Raw genomic sequence first — 20,368 nt, forward strand, 5'->3', positions numbered from 1 at the left:
TCACTGGCTGGGAATTTTCTCTGGGGAATAAGACAGGAAGTATTCAGTCCAGGTCATAGAGAATGCTGGAAATCAGGTAGCAGGTCTATGTGAGTTTTCTGTGAGAGAAGAACGGAATTCTGGTTCTAAATGTATATTGTTAAGCTATGTCTCTACTTCAGAGATGAGACTGGATGAATTATTAAAACTATACTCTTCATAATAAATGCTTAATTTTCTTAAAACAATCCAACAATGGGGATAATTTCTGAAAGATGACCTACATTTGGGCTCTGCTCAGCTCTCTGCATGCATGTTTTTGCAGGCACGTGCATGTGTGTGCATGTACATGAGTATGTGGGTGTGTAGGGGGGGTGGCGCGCATGCACGGGGGGGGGGGGGAGTTATAGCCTAAGTAACTTCAAGGATGCCATGTAACTAGAGGATTCTAATTATTCCTTCTGCTTCAGAATTTAAGAAACCAAGGTGCCGAAAAAAAATCATTCACTGTAAAGAAAGAATGTGCTTTTTGGAAACGTCACAGAGCAAGGTAATTGTTTGGAGGAGTCATGGGCTTTCTGCTTGTCACCTTCACCTGATACATGGTGCAGTTCCAAACAGTGTGGGTCCCGGAAGCCACTTAATCAGCCCAGTGTGTGATTAGATAAGTAGCCAAGTGTTGTGTGAGCTTCCTGAGTGTGCCTGTCTGTTAGTGAGCCCTGAGAGATTATGCCAGCAACATTCACACGGTTCCTTGTGTGCCTTTGTCTCCCTGCTCACCATTAAGAGGATGGGAGGCAACAGGGAGTGTTTATTCTGAAAGCCAAAAGAAACATCTGATCTATGAAGCCATATGCTGGTAATCTACAGGCTTTGGATGAGTCTTGCTTAGTATTTTCTCACATGTATGTTCAGGCGTGGTTCAAAGGTGTCCTTTGTCATCACTACCATTAAATGGGACTGAAATTCTAAAAGGCTGGTGGTACCAGTTCTCCAAGCCACTGTCTTCTGGGTTCTATTGTGCTGAAGGCAGCGTTCCCAATCCACAAACAGCTCATTCTTTTTGAGGAAATGAGCAGAGAGCACCCCCAGGCATCACTGAAGACTTCAGTGGACAGCCTGCATCCCTCTCCCAATAGCTATGTTCCTGGGTTTTTGTTTTGTTTTGTTTATTTGTTTGTTTTTGCATGATGCTTCAGTTGGCTGTCAACTTTCACATTCCTTCCACCTGCTTTGCCAAGTTCTTCTTCCCACTCCCCCTTTATCTAGATGCCCCTCATACCACCTTCCACCCTCAAGCACAAGGAAGAGATATCAAATGGGAAGCGACCAGCTTCTGCATCACCAGAGTGGACTTTATGCCCTGGAGTTCTGCTCAGTGCCTGAGTGGAGGAATCCGCAGCGGGGTGAGTAGGGCTTCCACTTACCCTGGTGATCTGGATGCTGCTCAGCTGCTGCTGCCAGTGTAGAATGGTCTCCATCCGATACACCCACATGTTAATGTTGCCCACCAGCACAGACTTGCCAACTCTCTGGACCAGTGTGCATAAGGATGTGTAGAGGGTCTGGAGAAGTTCCCTTATGAGTCTTATGTTTTGCTGGTCTTCAAGGACTTGAGTGGAGAGAAGAAACATGAAACCAATGTTATGGAAACCATGCATGTTACAAGTGGTGTTTTCTTCTTCACTGTCTGCCCCTATTACTGGGCACTGCCTCTTAGGATACCATCTTCTTTCTCATTAGTGTTTACTCTATACTCAGCTTATGGGTCAAGTTTCCATTATCTAGGTCCCTCTTTGTTCTCTTCTCTTGGGTTACTGAAGAGCTCCGTTTCCTTTGCTCCACCAGTGCCAAGGGTCCCCCTGATCAGAAAGTGGCTTTTTTGTTCAAGCACTGATATATGTTTAGGTGGTCAGTAGAAGGCTGCCGTTTTGGGGTTCAGAAGGTTGGGTTCTAACCCTGTCTGGCTAATCTCCTGACGATCACAGGCAGATGATTATTTCTCATATGCATCAGTTCCCCCATGTGTGAAATGATTCGGTTGAGCCAGAGGTCTAAGGTCCTTGCTAGTTCAAACAGTCTATGCCTCAATTCTGCCTTGCACACAACACAGCTCCATTTCCTAGGAATAGAGAAGCTCCATGGTGAAGGCTAGGGTACATGTCCTGGATGTGGAGAAGCCAATCAAACTTAAAGCAAAGCAAAACAGATGACCCTAAAGAGAGGAACAGAGGGCAGTGGTCTTGTTCTTTGCCAGGGGCTGAGCTGGAAGCTGGTACCCCTGGAATTCAGCTGACATTATTCATTCCCATCCACTCACATTACTTTCAATCTAGTGACATGCTACTTGATGAGAAAATCCACCTGCCTATTCCCATGCCTCTAAAAAGGGTTGAGAGAGGGTGGGGGAGCTCACCTTTCAGCACTACTTTTTCCAAGATGTTCATGAAGTTCTTTTGGGCGATGCCACTCAGGGATGTAAGCTGTGACTTTGCTATCAGTTCCAACAGCTGTGGATAAAAATAGAAGTTGCCAGGCTTAGAATACAGGGATATTTTTCTCCTCTAATCTTCACTTTTGAGTCACATGACATGCAGACACAGACTAACAGGAGAGGGAGAAAGGGATAAATGGCAGGCAAGGCCATCAGGCAATAAAAAGCAGATGCTCCAAGTGAAAGACAAATGGTGGTAATTCAAAACTAGGAGTCAGGCTGAATATTTAACTGTTTTTTTTCTTTTATCTATAAAGGGTTTGGGCTTCCGCCAGGGCTAATCCATTCTATTTGGTCCTCTTTGGAAAGGAGAGCTGACAGTATTCCAGAGGGAACAGAACCTCTCATGACCTGTGAGCACAGGAGCTTTGCACAGTCACTCCCAGGGGGAAACTGTTCCTGCCCTGACTTGAACTTTCATTCACTGGCACCCACTGCTCTCAGGGTATCACGAAGCTCGGGTTTGGTGACCATGTGCTTGTCCCAAGGAAGGGATGATTCTCTTCTAGACACTGTCTGCTTTTTCATGTTCAATAAACCTGCCTGATTAGACTCCTTGGCTGTATTTACCTCTTTTAAAAAAAATGGAAAGATGGGTGTAGAATGTGTCTATCTATTTCTTCCCGGAGGCTCAAAGGGCCACCCTTGTATCTGTTAGCTTTCATGGAGTCTGATTTAAAATTTTATTTTATGTATCGGAGTGTTTTACCTAAATGTGTGTAAGTGTACTATGTGTGTGCCTGGTGCCTCTGGAGGCCAGAAGAGGACATCAGAACCCCTGATACTAGAGTTACAGTGAGTTTGAGTTCCAGAACAGCCAGGGCTAACATAGAAAAATCCTGTCTTGAAAAACTAAACCAAACCAACCAACCAAACAAACAAAACCCCCAAAGATTCTGTTGTTGAAAATGAAAATGGCAAGGGGTCTTAGAAGTCACCTAGTTCAACCCAACTTCTCAGATGAATCAGGTGGGGCTCGAGAGTACCACCAGGGCTAGGGAGATGGCTTAACAGGTAAAGACACTTGCTGTCGGGGTTGGGGATTTAGCTCAGTGGCAGAGAAGCGCAAGGCCCTGGATTTGATCCTCAGCTCCAAAAAAGACACTTGCTGTCAAGCCTGATGGCCTGAACTTGATCTCCAAGGCACGTGATAGATAGAGAGAACCGTACATTGTTCTCTGATCACCATACATGTGCCCATATACACAATAAATAAATGGAATAAAAAATTTGACAAAGACTTTATGAGCTACCTCACAACCCGAGAGAGGACTCAGCTGTATTTTCCCCACTTAGGAAAGTGAGAGGGCACACTGTATGTTTCAAAGAATCACCACACCAAAGGTTGCTATAGAGTCAAAACAACCCATTTCATCAAGAACAGGACAAATGAAGTCCCCGGGAAACACAAGACAGACTTAGGCCTAGTTAAATGACCCTAGAAAACCAAGACCCCAATAAGGGAGAGACACAAGAGGTAACAGAGATGAATATGATCAAAACACATCATTTACATATGTGAGAATATCATAATTATTATGTGTAATTAATGTATGCTAATTCTAAGAAAAAGAAAGAGAAAAAAGAAAACTAAGACCCCCTCACTTTGTGGACTCCCCTGCCCCTAGAAAAACTTTCTCAATGGAACCCTTGACTCTCTCCCATCACAAAATTAAACAGGCTCTCCTTTGAGCTGAAACAAAACTTTCAGTCTGTTTTTTCTTTTCTTTTTTCTTTTTTTGACAGGGTTTCACATAGTCCAGGCTGGCTTCAAACTTACTACCTAGCTAAGGATTACCTTGAACTTCTGATCCTCCCTATTCTACCTCTTTAGAGCTGGGGTTACTGGTACATGCCACCATGCTTGGTTTACGAGACACTGGGAATTAAACTCTGGCCTTCGTGCATGCCAAGCAAGCATTCTACCTACCGAGCTCCATCTCAGCCCTAGGAAGCTTTCTGAGAGCCTTTCATGGCCCCTGCCTGATTTCATCAATGGACTGTGATGGCATATTGGATGCTGGAATCAAGGCAGAGGGAAGGAACAAAGTAAAACCCAAAAGTCTGCACTGCAAAAACAAAACAATATGAGAACACAAGAAATGAAAATAAAAGCTGGAATGCAGAGGAAGTTGAACTTTGGACCCACATCCTAGGTAGTTCAGGGCACCTCCGTGTCCCAGGTACTTAGTTAAACATTTGGTCCCCTTTGGGACCCTGTCAAACCACATATAGAACTAGTTCCTTGAACATAATTTTACTTTAAATTAGGGGGAAAAAGTTTTGAACCTCAAATGTCTTCTTTGGTATCTTTGACGTGTACAGGGGGTGGTGTGGTCTCTTGACGATGATGATGATGATGATGATGATGAGGAGGAGGAGGAGGAGGAGGAGGAGGAGCAGGAGGAGGAGGAGATGACGCTGCTGTGTGTTGTGCTTAGTGCTAGAGACCTAAACTTAGCAGTCAGGGGCTGGCAAGAATGATGCTCACAGTCAAGGCATCACAACACACCCGGGTGGACGCTCTGTCCATCCAGTGACCACAGCTCTCTGTGCCCGTCTGGTTTAGTTCAGCCACCAATCAGCACGTGACAGTGGAAAGAACACAAACCTTTCATTTTCTCCCTGAGCAGGCTGTAGAAAGCCAGGCTGGGGTTTATTAATACCCAGAGCCTCACATGACTAGCATACAGCAAGATGAAAGAAAACACAAGCTTGGAGCCTGGAGCCTGCTCCTGCAGGGTAGGAGGTGAGGCAGGGGGCAGTCTGCGATCAGCCAGAAAATGCATCCAAAACATGGGTGCCATGTGACCACCAGCTCCCAAGAGCGTCAGCATTAACCTTATCTAAAAAGGCACCCATCACCAGGAAAAATAAAGAAATAAATAAAACCCCTCTGCAGCAGGCCCTGACTGTGTATCTAAGAAACCTCTGGAGACTGTACATCTAGGGGAATCAGAAAGCTCTTTGGGCTGGCTGATATCATCTTCCTTAACTGAGGAGGGCGAAGGACAGAGCAGCAAATCCTGTCAACCCACAGTAGGTTGACACGTCGACTCTTCTCTAACCCTAACTGCATAGAAAGTCCCTGCGGACTTTACCAGGCAGCTGTGGAGCCCTGGAACAGGAGAAGCAGATTCTCTGTCGAGGTGACCTTTCCAACTGTCATTCATGTAGCAAGAATCTCTCTGTGTGTCCACTCTGTCCTAGCACTGGAGCAGATGACGGGGACAATGACAAAACCCGTGCCTCCCCAGAGGCATGCAGTCTCTTGCTTAGTCATCTAGCCTGTTTCTGTATTCCTAAAGGCCAATGAAAAGACCACCTATGGGAAACACAACACAAAGCAACAACGAAAGACTCCCTACAAGATTGTTAAGAGGATCAAGTGAGATAAAAACAAAAACTTACTCTGAGTACCAAACATAAAGTGTCATTACCACTAACCAAGTTATTCTTCTCCCCAGTTCCATCCAGTCTCTTAGGGAAGTTTCAGGTTGACAGCTGGAGAAGCAAACTTTTGTAAAGGTCCAAATAATAACTGTTTCTTTCTTTCTTTCTTTCTTTCTTTCTTTCTTTCTTTCTTTCTTTCTTTCTTTCTTTCTTTCTTTCTTTCTTCCTTCCTTCCTTCCTTCCTTCCTTCCTTCCTTCCTTCCTTCCTTCCTTCCCTTCTTTCTTTTTTGTTTGTTTGCTTTTGGATTTTAGACAGAGACTCTCTGTGTAACAGCCCTGGCTGGCCTTGAACACACAGAGATTCGCCTGGCTCTGCCTCCTGAGTGCTGGGATTAAAGGCGTGCGCCACCACTGCTTGGCTCCACTGCATCTTTATTATTTGTGATGCATTTAACAGCTCTCTACTGATACAGTTCATGACTTGCAGAGGTGCTCCTACCATGAAGTCATATTTTGCTAACAACAATGGATAGTTACTGTGTGCAGAGATGGTGCGGCACAGTTCACCTGTATGCTCTCAGTTTTCAACGACAAAGAGGTTAAGGTCCCAATTTGACAAACGAGGACACTACGGCTCAGAGCTGTCAAGTAGCAACAGTAAACTGGTGAGCCAATACTTGAGTCCAGATATGTCTAATAGAAAATACGTATTTCTGTAGTATTCAGGACTCCCACTGTGAAGGACAATCAATAATTTGTCATATAGGGCCAAACTGTATTCTAACAATTGTAGCAATATCATGACTTGTTATTGTGTGGGGGAAAGAATCTGGAGATTTTATATCACAGTGTACTATTATTGGTGATCAGCTTCCATGCCAAGGTGACATAATGCCCAGAAAATATTCTAACATTTAGAAAGTGACAAAGGGTTAACCTCTTCTATTCATACAACTCTACTGCCAAGAACCAGCAGGCAGTATCATGTGATGTTAACAATGATGGTGATGAATCTATCATTTTTGTTGTTAAGAGAGCCATTTGCCCAAGAGAGCAGGTTTGTATCCAGCAACTTGTTTACCAAGACGATCGAGCCAATTGGATCTTTTGCCCTTAGCCACAAGAGAAGCAGGGAGTAGAGGAAAATGTCTCGCTTGGAAGTAGCTGTTTTCTGCCGGGCGAATTTTAGCTCAGGTGCCAGTAATCTGTGGCTGTGTTGAAAGTGAGGCAGAAGGTGAAGAGGAGCAGGGAATCAAGCTGTAGGCTGCCCCTGAATGCCATGGTGTCATTGTGAGTGGGCAGTGTGGGGGACCTGCCACTGTGTGTAAGGACTCCCTGTGCAGAGAGAGGGAATGAAGCTTTGCTACTAGTGGGAGGTTGTGGCCACCACATGCCCAAACCACATCCTGCCATTCAGCCTCAACTCATGCTAGTCTGGGAGATGATGAGTTGGAGAAAAATCTAGTTGCAAGCAAAGCTGTGTAGCAAATCTCAGAGTGTGTATCAACCACAGTTTGACGCGATGTTTGGAGAGCCACTGGGCAAAAGTAATTTCCCTCCCATCATCCTTTACTCAAAAACTGGTTTCTTCTGCAGTTCATCTTAGCATAGCACTTACATATTTAAATGTATTAGCATTACTGTATGCGTGTGTGTGTGTGTGTGTGTGTGTGTGTGTGTGTATACCATTGCGTGTGACTGGACATCAAAGAATACTGCAAATGGGTGTCAAAGAACCACCTGTGGAATTTGGTTTGGTTCTCCACTTTCACCTTTATGTGGACCCTGAAACTGAATTCAGGTCATCAGGCTTGCTGGCAAGTGCCTTTACCAGCTGGACTGTCTTGCTGGCCCAGTACTAATACTTAAAAAATAAATCATGTCTTTTCCCTGCTCAAAATGGCTTCCCTCTGCATTGAGGAAAATCCCCAAGCACCTTTTCACAACTGACAAGGTCCTCCTGGATCAACTTCCTGTCCTCTGACCTCCTTTGCACAGCAGCCCCAAACTCCTGACCCTCCTATACAGTCCAACTGCTTTCGTCGGACAGGTTTTCAGCCCCAACTGTGGGTCTCTGTCCCTGCCACATCGCTACATGCTTGGCTCCAACTCATCCCTCAGGTCGTCATTCACATGTCGCATGGATAGCGTTCAGAGAGGTCTCCCTTGACATCATACATGAAAACCAACCTCTCCTGTCATCTTACTCGTGACCCTCACTGTTCCTTTATGTACAGTTTCACTGGCCTTCACACACCTGCTGCCTGTCCAAACAGAAGCTCTGCCTCCAAAGCCTAGAGGGAAGCTGGTTTACTAGCTCACTGCTTTGTAGGACAGGCCAGTGGCTCCACACAGACTTGCTCTTTATAGATCTGTCTTTGGGAATCAGAGTTATTTCTGGAAGGGACCAGGAAACAGGTGATCCAAATGCCCTGCTGCTTGGGATAAGACACTTCATGACAGTCCAATGACATGACTCTAGATTGCCTGAACTTTCAGGCTGGATGTCCTATGGTATCAGAGTGAGGATCCAGGAGTGGCACGGGGGACTTAGGAGGAAGTTACCTATCAGGAAAAACATCTCAAACACTCCCTGAAGGGCAGGCAGCCTGACCTCTGCAGGGATGCTGATAATCAAGCCTTCAGAAGTATTGGTAAAAATAGCAGCTTCCCCTACCCGTCAGTTTTCAAAGGTGAAATCTGAATGGAGGTTGACCATGTATATTCTATTTCACGAGGATATTGTTAATACTAAATAAGAATATATCTGTATCTTGGCTGGGTGTGGTGGTACATCTCTTTAATCCCAGCACTTGGGAAGCAGAAACAGTTGGACCTCTGTGAGTTCAAGGCCAGCCTGGTCAACACAGAGACCCTGTCTCAAACAAACAATATCAGAAAAGGACAGATTTGTGTCCAAGTTCTTCCATCTCCTAGGAAGATCCTTTCCATAACTTGCTTGGAAAATCTGCTGGCATGATCAAAAGCAGAGAAGAGTTCCAGCCTCGAGAAGCTTAACCTATGTCTCACGTGCTCAGTACCCAAGCTGGGTGTCCAATGGAAGGTGGCGTCATTTATAATAAGCCTTCAGTTACATTAGGCAGCAGCTCAGCCTGCACTGAGTATGTGTACTTCCAAGATCCTTATTTATTCAATGGATAATACCTATCACAAACCTGGAAAGTTCTGTCCTGACTTTGAGCTTGAACACTGGCAGGTTGTAAGAGGAAAAATTTCAGCCACATTAATAATCTCCAGGCATGTCAAGATCGGGTAAATATTATTTGCAAGTGAAACAGCTCTTGAGCTAAGAGAGTTAAAATAACTAGGAGGGCCAAGTTTATATGAATTAATTGTATCCTCAGCCAAGAGAAACTTGTCTCTCCATCTTTCATCTATCCCAGTTACTCTGGAACTTACAAAGGGTCCCTGACTCCTGTTGTAGAGATCCGAGCCACCATGTCCTCCTCAGTGACATTGTTTAAACTGAGCTCCCCAGCTCTTCCAGCATGGCCTCATCTGTCCCAGAATGCCCCACTCCTTCCCTATGATTCTTGATTGTCCTCACTTTTAGCCCACTGTCACTCCCCTTCAATTCTGTCCTTTTCCATTTCCAGGTTTACACAGACACACAGACACAGACACAGACACAGACACAGACACACACACACACACACACACACACACACACACACACACACGATTTATTACCGCAAGCCTTCTATCCACCTCTCCATCTGGCCAAAGCCTGGCCAACCAGGAAGAAAGCATGTCAGGTTCTGCTTTTTTTTCAAGAAGCCATGTTCAATGCTCCAAACCCAATTGATTGCTTAAGTAGTTGTGCTTTGATGTCAGGGCCAAAATACCCAGCAGCAGAGGGTAGGGCCCATGCAACTCTCAAGTGGCTTGGGCACACCGGTACATGGGCTGAGTACAATTTAGGGCTCCAAAAGTATTTACTTGAAGCAACTTGCCATGCACAGGATATAGCAGCAGGATGATGTCAACTCTTTCCTCCTTGACACTGGAGAACTTGCACAGAATCAGGAGGCCTGTGAGTTCCACATCACAGTATACTATCAGTACCCTCATGAGCTTCCTTCTTGGATGGGCACTAAACTCATACTTAAAACTCAGTTCACGGGGTTGGGGATTTAGCTCAGGGGTAGAGCGCTCGCCTAGCAAGCACAAGGCCCTGGGTTCGATCCTTAGCTGTCCCCCACTCCCACCAAACAAAACTCAGTTCACCTGTCCACTCTGTAATTAGTTCTTGACTCAGCCTAGAATCCAAGGTGGATTTCAATAAAAAAAAATGTATTTCCAAGATCTATGTTAGTATTTATTTAGATTCTGAGGCCTCATCCAAAAAAGCATGTTTTTGACTCAGTCATTTCGAAAGTGGGACAAGAGAAGTCAGTTAGAAAAATATGGAAGCATGGCCATTCAAATAGTTTCTGAGAGTCCTTTCAAGATAGGGCCATGCCACTGCTGTTGCTGGCTTCCTTCCCTTTATTTCAATCACCACTAGTTTTAAGCCCCCGGTGGCTGAGGCCACCCTCCACCTCAAGAAGGCCACCAAGTATGTGGAGCACAAAATTAATCCAAGGTTACTGTGGCTGAGGAACCTGCATGAAGAGCCAGGCTATTATGCATATCACAACCCACTGGGGCTTGGCATCGGCATGCCCTAATTTCAGTACTGGGTTTAAATTGGAATCATTGGGACTTATTTGGTCTTTGGTTTGCCAAACCACCTATCAACTTAAACTAAAACATATTTTTGGAAAATGCTCTTTAGGGGTTGTAGGAATGCAGCAACTTGTAGAATATTCAAATAGACTTAGGGTGGTAGTGTGAAAAAAAAATAAGAATGTGCCTCGAGGTTGTGATGGTCTTTGCTGCAGAGGGACACAGAGTATAGGCTTTCTCTGTCCTTTCCTGCCCCACCAGCACACAGGGGCCCGTTTACCCCAATCAGGAAGTAGTTCTGCATGGACTTCCTGGGTTGATAATTGCAGCTCTAGTTGCCAGGTGGCTGGACTCATTCACATCCCATGGAAGAACTGAGAAGGATGGTCAGAGTTATCTGGGCATCGTGGCCTTTTCCTGTGAATATGTGTACACGTGCATGCAAACAGTTATGTGATAGAAAAGATGGCGGCGGAGGGCAGCACGCTGGTGCAACAGGTAAAGATGTTCGCCGCACACAAGCCCCATGACCTGGCTTCAGTCTCTGGAAGCCACATTGGGAGGAGAGAACTGATGCCCAGAAGTACAGGACAGGTTTAGATCCCCTGTGTCTCTTCTTGGCTAGGCAACCTTGTACAATCTTGCTTAAGTAGTTGTGCTTTGATGTCAGGGCCAAAATACCCCAAATACCACTCAATTCCTGGACCTTTGCTTTCTCATCTTCAAAATGGTTTATCTCATCTGCCCACTGAACAGCCTGGCCGCTTTCACAGAAGTAGATGCACAGGGTTAGGACCAATGAATTGTAAAGAGATAGCCTGTAACTGATTTAATGTCCAAAGCTATCACAAATATGACTTATTAAAATAATGCTTTTCCGTCGTTCTCTGTTCCTTGACTTTTTTCTTCCCCATGGATCCCTCCTGTCTAGTAGATGACATTATATAAAGAAGCCTCGAACTCGAAGACTCTTCTTAAGTCTACTTCCTTGTTTGGCCATAGCTAATGGAGCCATCATCACCAGCCTTCACCCACTCATGAATGATCCCCATATTATCTCATTTGCTGTTAGCTACATCTTTGAGAGAGTTGGGGATGTCCATGACCATCACTACCATGACAGAAGTTTGCCCAGGATCACATGAAAACTGTGCATGGCAACAGCCTCCCCTGATCCTGTATACTGAAGTACACTCAGCTACTCTCAACCAGACTGAATATTCTATATTGATGTCTGGATAGATGTGAGCACTGCCTGCCTTCTCTAGTCCCCCTGAGTTTTACTGCTCCTTAAGACCTGTTCCAGTCCCACTTACTCCTTCCTGGTAGTCTTTATTGGATAAGCTGCTCACAATGCTCCCACCTCCTGAGACTTAACTCTTCATAGGTTACCTTCTCTACACGCTAGGACCTATCAGGCACTTTGAAACTCTGTATTATGGTGAGACAGCTCAGATAACTGCAGTACGTATTTTCCAAATCACCAACATATTTCACAAATCACGAAGTAGGTGGTACAGCAGAGGTCAGGAAAACATTTTAAAGGATAGTAAATGTTTCAGGCTTGCAGGCTCCAAGAACTGTCACCCTGAATCCAATTTCCACTTAGCACAGAAAGAGCCACAGACGGTATGCAACAAGTGTGCATAGCTGGGCTCCGGGAAAGCTGCATGGACACTGATATTTGGGTTGTGCATAATTTTAATGTCTTATTAATTATTATACTTCTTTAATTTGAAAAATATTTGAAAAATATTTGAAAAATATACAAGTCGTTCTTGGCTTGTGGTACATACAAACACAAGTGGGAGATGGCCTGAGGAAGTTGCCTCATGTAGAGCTTAAGGCAGTTTCATGTCTGTTTATTTTCTATCATTCTCACTTATTTACCTCACATAAATGAGAATATACACATATACATATGTGTATACATAAATTTGTTTTCAGTGCTGGGGCTAGAATACCCAGGGTATAGCACATACTAAGTAAGTGCTCTACCATGGGCCACACCTAGGCCATTTTTTATTGGTGCTATAGAGTTTTAGCTTGATTCTATTTTACCCCAATAATGCATTTTCTTTCTCTGCTTGAATAATGGACTGTCTTGGAGATAGTTCCAGTTTATCATATATAAAAAAATCTTGTTTTAAAAATATTTATTTTTCTTTTGTGTGTATGTAATGTGTGTGTGCAAACGTCATAGCGAGTGTGTGAAGGGCATAGGTCTTTTCTCTCCTTCCATCTAGCTTTGAGGAGGGTCTTTCTCATTATTTCTTCAAAGAAAGTTTTTTAAAAACATTTATTTATTGTGCGGTGTGTGTGTGTGTGTGTGTGTGTGTGTGTGTGTGTGTGTGTGTGTGTGTATGGTATGGTGTGGTGTGGTGTGTGTGTGTGTGTGTGTGTGTGTGTATGGTATGGTGTGGTGTGGTGTGTGTGTGTGTGTGTGTGTGTGTGTGTGTGGTGTGGTGTGTGTGTATGGTATGGTGTGGTGTGGTGTGTGTGTGTGTGTATGTGTGTGTGTGTGTGTATGGTGTGGTGTGGTGTGTGTGTGTGTGTATGTGTGTGTGTGTGTGTGGGGGGTGGTGTGTGTGTGTATGGTGTGGTGTGGTGTGTGTGTGTGTGTGTGTGTGTATGTGTGTGTATGTGTGTGTGTGTGTGTGTATGTGTGTGCGTGTGTACGCACATGGTGCATGCTTACCACACTGTACATACAGAGATCAAAGGACAACTGTAGAGTCAGTCTGTCCTTCCATCATGTGAGCCCAGGGAACTGAATTTCAGTTGCCAGGTTCGTGTGGCAAGTGCCTTTACCTGGTGCGTCATCTCTCTGGTCCCTAATCACAGCCTTCTTGAGTGACTCACTGAAGAATGGGGTAGTTTAGGTAAATGTTGGTGTTTGCCATCATCAAGCCTCACTGCAGAGGCATTTTCAGAATGTTGTCAGCCATTCTCAGCACCTCAGAAGTCCCACCGCAACAGGCAAGTCTTTAATTGTCTCTCATCTGCAAACCCAGACTCCCCATCTCAATCACTCAAGAAAGATGGCTGTACACACGGAAATCACTGAAACTTAGGTAACATTTCCCACATCCTGTATCTTCATTTTCACACTGCCTTTTTCCATTCTCACAGAGATACCCTGATTCAGGTACAATTCCCACGGCTCCGCATTTTAGAGGATCAAAGCAATTGATTTATGGAAGGTCATCAGAGCTACTATGGTTTAGACTTCGAGCTGGAAAATGGGAGGGGCTCCCCTCTCCCATCATGCATTGCAGATGGCCCACAGTACACACTCCAGAAGTCATAATCAGAATTTGATACTGTGTATCTTGTTTAAAAGTTCATTATGCAAGATACAACATTTGGGCCCTAAATAAATTCCTGAATTAGTCTGCAGACTCTAAAACTCACTGGGATTTCCCTAGCAGATATTTTTAAAATGTCAATTAACTGCTCACAACCTGTAATTAGTCAATTCAGAAGCTCTTGGGGCAGGTAGCCTATACATACCGGCTTTTTAAGTGCAACCAGTGCTGAGATACGCTGCATTCTCTGGCCTTGGTGTACCAGCAGTCAGCTGCTATTCCTAGCTACCAGCCTCCAACCCTCTCTTATGGGGACTCAACAGCAGTTTTGGTAAGCAGGCAACCATTAATTAATTAATATCAATAACCAACCAAACACATCAATTATAATTAATTAACATAATTATTCAACTTAATATCGAACAGAATCAATCCATTGATAATGTTAGTAATTAATATTAATTGGTATTAAATATTAGTGGCTAAGTCTGCATAACTGGCTCTCATCTGCAGAGTTCACCCATGTGTAAAAACGTCACCATGTTTCCACACCTTCCCTTTGCAACCAGGGGCACCCCTCTTACGGAAGAGGAAATCCAGTGGGGCCCCAACTTCAGGACATTTACATTAAGCCCCTGCTTACAAAGAACCCAGGGAAGCAAATACAGCATGAGCTCTTAAGGATGTCTTGTTCTCAAGTCTGCATTTTGTTCCTCCCATAGTCCTGTGACTGCAGACAAGTCAGTTACCCGGCTTCCCTGTTTGTTTACATGGAAATAATCTAAGCACACTGCAAAGATTAAAGGTGAAAACGTATGCGGCTGTGTTATAATCTGGGCCCTCTAACTTTATTTCTTTTGAAAAACACACTTGGTGGGAAGGAACGCCATCTAAAACTAGATCATTTTGATGATCGATTTGTAACATGTAATCAGATCTGAGTGTGTCCTCTGACACAGTTGATGGAAACTATTCATATTCTTAGCCACAGAAGTTTCCAGATTTCCCTGGGACTAATTCCAACCAGCCAGACTAGTTTGTAGGCATTGTGAGGACTAGGTGACCTCTCCTAAACAGCAGACTCATGCAGAATGACAGGAACATTTTACCCAAGAAGGGCTCTTATTTTTATCCCCCTTGGACTGGAGAAGGGCTCGGCCAGAGAGTGTATGGAACTGCTCAGCGTCGTGGGCTCAGCTTGGGCCTTCCAACCTGCTGCTTAAAAAGACCTGGGTGTTTGCCAGGTCATACCGCACAGCCAGCCTGTATCTCCCTAGATGACAGGTGAATGAACCAGGCCTCAAGGGGGCTTGAATGTCACCACCCTGGCTGAGCTTCTGTAGTCATCTGACTGTGTGATGGGCACTGAGAAGCCGGACAACCCAAAAAAAGAAAACAAACACTTCACCAAGTAACACCCACAGGTGGAAATTCCCTCCAGCTTCAGAGCCCCAAACCTAGACAGCTGCTTCTTCCCAGGGTGAGCCATCGACACAAGATGTACCATGAAGTGCGTGTGCGTAAAACCACCCCCCAAACAAACTCAACAGCTTCTAAGTCATGTTAGACTCACCCTGCTAACTCCTTCATTATTAATACTTTGCTAATATTCATTTTTTTTTCAAACAGGGTTGAATATAGAAAGCTGCAGACCCCCAATGGTGGTGTCAGACTTAGGTAGATGGAGACCCAGTGTGGGGTGGGAGGCATGGGAAGGCCACACGGAGGGGCTTTGTGGCCTAAGTGAAGCAGGCCTCGATGTGACCCAGAGCCAGCTGAAGCAGAAGAGCGAGAACAATCAGAAGGTTTCCACACAAGATGAATTTGGGGCTTATTTCCTGAGAAACTCCCCTTCATGGCTGTTGCTGCCTGCTTCTCGCTCCCATTTAGACTGGATCGGGGGCTGGGGGACAGGACCAGAAGTGAATTTTCACTTGGGGTGACTGAGGATTTATGGCACTCCATGTCTGAGGGGGGTCCATCCCAGAGACAACACAGCTACCATCTAGACTCTCAGGTACTGGGGGTGGGGGAAGATGTTGGAGAGAGTTATTTTCTGCTCGTCCTGAACCATCAGGGCCATGAAAAGCTCATTCTCATTCTCTCTGTCTGTCTCTGTCTCTCTGTCTTCCATTTGAAACCAGGACAACATGAAAATTTTTTTTCAAGACAGGATTTCTGTGTAGCCCTGGTTGTCCTGGAACTCACTCTGTAGACCAGGGTGGCCTGGAACTCAGAGACCTGCCTGCCTCTGCCTCCTGAATGCTGGGAGTGCGCCACCACTGCCTGGCCAGACAACAAGAATGTTAACAATCCAATTCAAGAGTCTGGATTAAGCGTGGGCTTTTGAGACTCACCCTTACTACGTAGTTGAATCTTCTGGAATCCAGGATGGCGGTTGAGAAGTCCAGTCTGTTGAAAGCTTCCCCCAAAGTGCAGTATCCATGGCGCTGCATGGGAGTGAGACAGAGGCACCCATTACTCCTGCCATGTGCAGGCTGTGCTCCAGTACACTCCACTGGACTCCACCGAACCATCTGGCTGCCCATCTTAGAGGACTGACTTTTGCCTTCCTCTCTGCATCGGAATCCCAGGAGACACAGGTGGGTGGTGCAGCCCACCTCTACATCACTTGGGGGCTAACCTGTGGACTATCCCTTTTCATGACTAGTACCACCTGAGCTTTCTGCACACACTATCTGGGAATACCAATGTGCAGTGCATTTCTGGGAACTGAGTATATGTATGCTATTTGGGGCTGTGACAGTTAAGTGTCTGTCACACACTCATGGGATCAGTTCTCCCTGCCTCCACAGTGGCACTACCCTACACCCACTGCTTTGTAAGGAAGAAAACACGTTTTGAACTTTTAGTATGGACGCACAGAGAATTGGGAATACAGAGTTCTGGCATATCATCTCATTCTGTCCTAAGTTCCTGGGTGATTTGGGTTTGTCCCTGCTCCACCTTCTCTGGGTCTGAGGCCATAGAGAAATGAGGTGTTTTCCAAGGTCCCTGAAAGAAACAGGATGCTGTCGCTCTATCCTATTGCCTCATGTTCTAGTGAGCAAATTGCTTGTTTTATCAAGTGCCACAGAAGATGGCTAACTTAAGGACCTGAACCTACCCAGAGTACAAAGAGCAGAAACTGAAAACACTAGCCAGATTTAACTGTTAGTCCTCTCAAACCTAACCCCTAACCAAGACAATATCTGAAGAGAGCTTGCTCGATCCCCCCTCCGTGCGTGCGTGTGTGTGTGTGTGTGTGTGTGTGTGTGTGTGTACGCATGCCTGTGTGTGTGCGTGCGTGTGTGTGTGTGTGTGTGTGTGTCTGACAGAAAGTCGCTACCCTCCTGACTCCCGTTAGATGTAAAGGACTGTTTTTGCTCAATGCTCTCCTAGTAAGGTATGGCAATCACTAACCATCTACTTCAGTGAGTAGATGGGTGCTTACCTCTTTAGTACTTCCTTTGTGAACATAGATCCATTTTTCTTGATGGAAATCTACAGAGGCCAAACATGAAAAAGAAACATATCTGAACAGTTTGTAGCAGGCAGGCCTCGGATTTTAAACATGACTCATTTTTTAAAAATTTATTCCAAAGTTTAAAATGTTTTGACAAAAAAGACTTGACCGACAGTCTGAGAGGATGAAGACACTCAATTTTAGTAGAACCTTGTATCTTCTGCCAACATCTAAATATCTAGACCGTGTGAATAAGATTTGTGCAAGAGAGATGTACCTATTTTCTTCCTCCATCCCCCCCCCCTTTTCTTTCATTTTGAGACAAAGTCTATACCTCCCTACACTGACCTCAAACTCTTCTACCTTCCGAGAACCACGATGCCCAGTTCATTTGGTCCTGAGGACGAAACCAGGACTTCCCACCTGTGAGGCAAGCCCGGAGCTACATCCTCAGCCTCACCATTCTGTTTTCAAAGCCTCAAAACACAGCTGAAAAGCACAGTACCGTGGGGATGGGGTCAGCTGTATCCCTGCACTGAGACTATCTCACCTAAGCCACACACAAGTGACAAGCAGGGGTGTGCTCAGCTGGCAAGGACTTTTGATCAGTAAAGAATGCGATAACTGTGCTTGTGAAATGCATAGGTGAGTTTGTGGAAGCAAAGATCCCAGAATCCTCAGTTAGTGATACAGAAGGCAGCTGTCTCATAGGAGAGGTGCTAATTTGTTTTTCAAGAACCGTTCATAAGAATCTTCCAAGCCGGGCAGGGGTGACACACACCTTTAATCCCAGCACTCAGGAGGCACAGCCAGGCGGATCTCTGTGAGTTCGAGGCCAGTCTGGGCTACAGAGTGAGTTCTAGAAAAGATGCCAAAGCTACACAGAGAAACCCTGTCTTGAAACGCCCCCCGCCCCCCCAAAAAAAGAATCTTCCAACGGCTTTTTCTTTCGGCACAGGGTCTCATGTAGCCCCAGGGTGGCTTTGGATCTGTTTTGTAGCAAGGATGATGATGGCCTTGAACTTCTGATCCTCCTAATGGGATGGCCTTCATCCAGGGTCACTACTCCTAATTATGCAGTACTAAGGGATTGAACCCAGGACTCTGTGCATCCTAGGCAGGCACTCTACCAATTGAGCTATGTCCCCGGATACCTTCCTTTTTATGTTCAAAACAAATGGCTTACACTGAGTTTTGGTTTTGCTGTTCAGTATGTCTTTCTTTCTCTTCTTGGCAGCGACATCGTAGTTCAGGCTGTTGAAAAGATTCTCCTTATTGTACACCTCCTTGCTGCAGTAACTGTAAGGGAAGAGAAGAGGGATGCAGCAGCTATCCTTCCACAAATAACTCACTGGTTTATAAAACACACCAACACAGATGCGTCCCAGACAAAACAAAACAATAAAATCATCTAAAAAAAAAAAAAAAAAAAGTCCGTACAGCAGTGGTCCTCAACCTTCCTAGTGCTTCGGCCCTTTAATATTGTTCCTCATGTTGTGGCGACCCCCACCCATAATATTATTTTCTTGCTACTTCATAACCATAATTTTGCTGTTATGAATTGTAAATATCTGATATGTGACCCCTGGGAAAGGGTCATTAGACCCCAAAGGGGATGCAACCCACAGGTTGAGAACCACAAGCACAGACTTCTCTATTTGAGTAAAAACATCATCACCTCCACGTGGAAGGCAGGGATGGGGGCATGTGCTTCTTCTGAATTCCCTAACAGGGCCCTCCATTATAACTGGATACAGAACACTATACTCTTCAAGAGCGACACAGTCCGTGCCAGTATCACTTTAAACAAAAGTGCTGACCCGGGGAGGGAGATGGCTGGCATCACTGTGCCACACAATGCCTGCATTTTGCAAGCTGCAGAGCATCGATTCCAAGCTGCTGTGGCTTCTTCCTTCGATTTCCACCATTCTCTCCCCATCTTCTCCAACCCTCAACCCCTTCTCTCTTTTTCAGACAAGGCCTCACCATGTAGATCAGGCTGGCTTCAAACTTCTATAGATCCGCCTGCCTCTGCCTCCCCAGGGCTGGGATTAAAGGTGTGTGCCACCGCCGCCCAATACCTTTTGCTCTTCTTTTTAAGACAAGATTTTACTATGTAGCTCAGGCTGGCTTTCAATGACTGTGTAGCATAGGCTGGTTTTGAATGTACTGTTCCTCTGCCTCAGCCTCCTAAGTACTGGGTGTACACAATGCTGAGATTGCAAGCACATGCTATCCCATCCTGCCCTTCTCTTTATAAACAGTTTTATTGAGCTATAAATTGCATATTATACAAGTCATCCATTTTAAAGTATAACCAAGCTGCTTTAGCCAGCGTCTTCCTGTCTTGTCTTTAAAACAGGATCACAATTACAAAAATCTGACTTGCGAACTCCCCTTCCAGCAGGTCTTTGGCATATGATGCTAGTTGTTTAGGTTTCTGATTAACAACACTAGGCTTCAGGCTGAAAGGCTAAAGTGTTGGGTCCTAACAGAAACCAAGAAAATGTGTAATTCATAAACTCAGAGGGGCTGAAAAGACACCAGATACACTTATTCAATTCACAGGTCATTGAAGGGCGGGCTAGTCCAACTTTGTCTACTTCCTTCGGCAGGCTGAGGTATCATGGGAATAAGGGTGATAGTCTCACAATGTAAAGAAAATCCCTGGATACTTTCTACAAAAATGATGGGGAAGAAATACTAAAATTTAACAAGAAGATGGGTTTCTTGCCTCTTTTTTCTTTTGGTTTTGATTTTGATTTTCTGAGACGGGGGTTTTTCTGTGTAGACCTGGCTGTCCTAGAACTCACTCTGTAGACCAGGCTGACCTCAGACTCAGAAATCCAGCTGCCTCTGCCTCCTGAGTGCTGAGATTAAAGGCGTGCACCACCACTGCCTGGCTCCTTGGTTTTCAACCCTCAAGAAGCAGGAAGGATTTATAACAACCACCTGTGTATGTGTGTCCACTAATATATTAAGAGTCCTTTAATTTTCTGACTTTCTTTGTAGAATTTAAAATGTGAGTTAATTCCTATG

The 20,368-nt window shown here is 45.0% G+C and overlaps 1 protein-coding gene across 1 annotated transcript in view; it reads right to left on the bottom strand.

Moving 5' to 3' along the window:
* The window catches only part of Fbxo32 (F-box protein 32), a 40,892-nt gene that overhangs the window by 15,419 nt on the left and 5,105 nt on the right, over positions 1-20,368 (bottom strand). The window contains exons 2-6 of the mRNA XM_036208155.1: positions 18,516-18,628; positions 17,318-17,367; positions 16,221-16,313; positions 2,396-2,489; positions 1,407-1,591 (exon numbers count right to left, since the gene is read on the bottom strand). Of these exons, the coding sequence (XP_036064048.1) occupies positions 1,407-1,591; positions 2,396-2,489; positions 16,221-16,313; positions 17,318-17,367; positions 18,516-18,628 (535 nt within the window). The remainder of the gene's footprint in view (positions 1-1,406; positions 1,592-2,395; positions 2,490-16,220; positions 16,314-17,317; positions 17,368-18,515; positions 18,629-20,368) is intronic.

The sequence above is a fragment of the Onychomys torridus genome, chromosome 16 (genome assembly GCF_903995425.1).
Source record: "Onychomys torridus chromosome 16, mOncTor1.1, whole genome shotgun sequence".
NCBI lineage: Eukaryota > Metazoa > Chordata > Mammalia > Rodentia > Cricetidae > Onychomys > Onychomys torridus.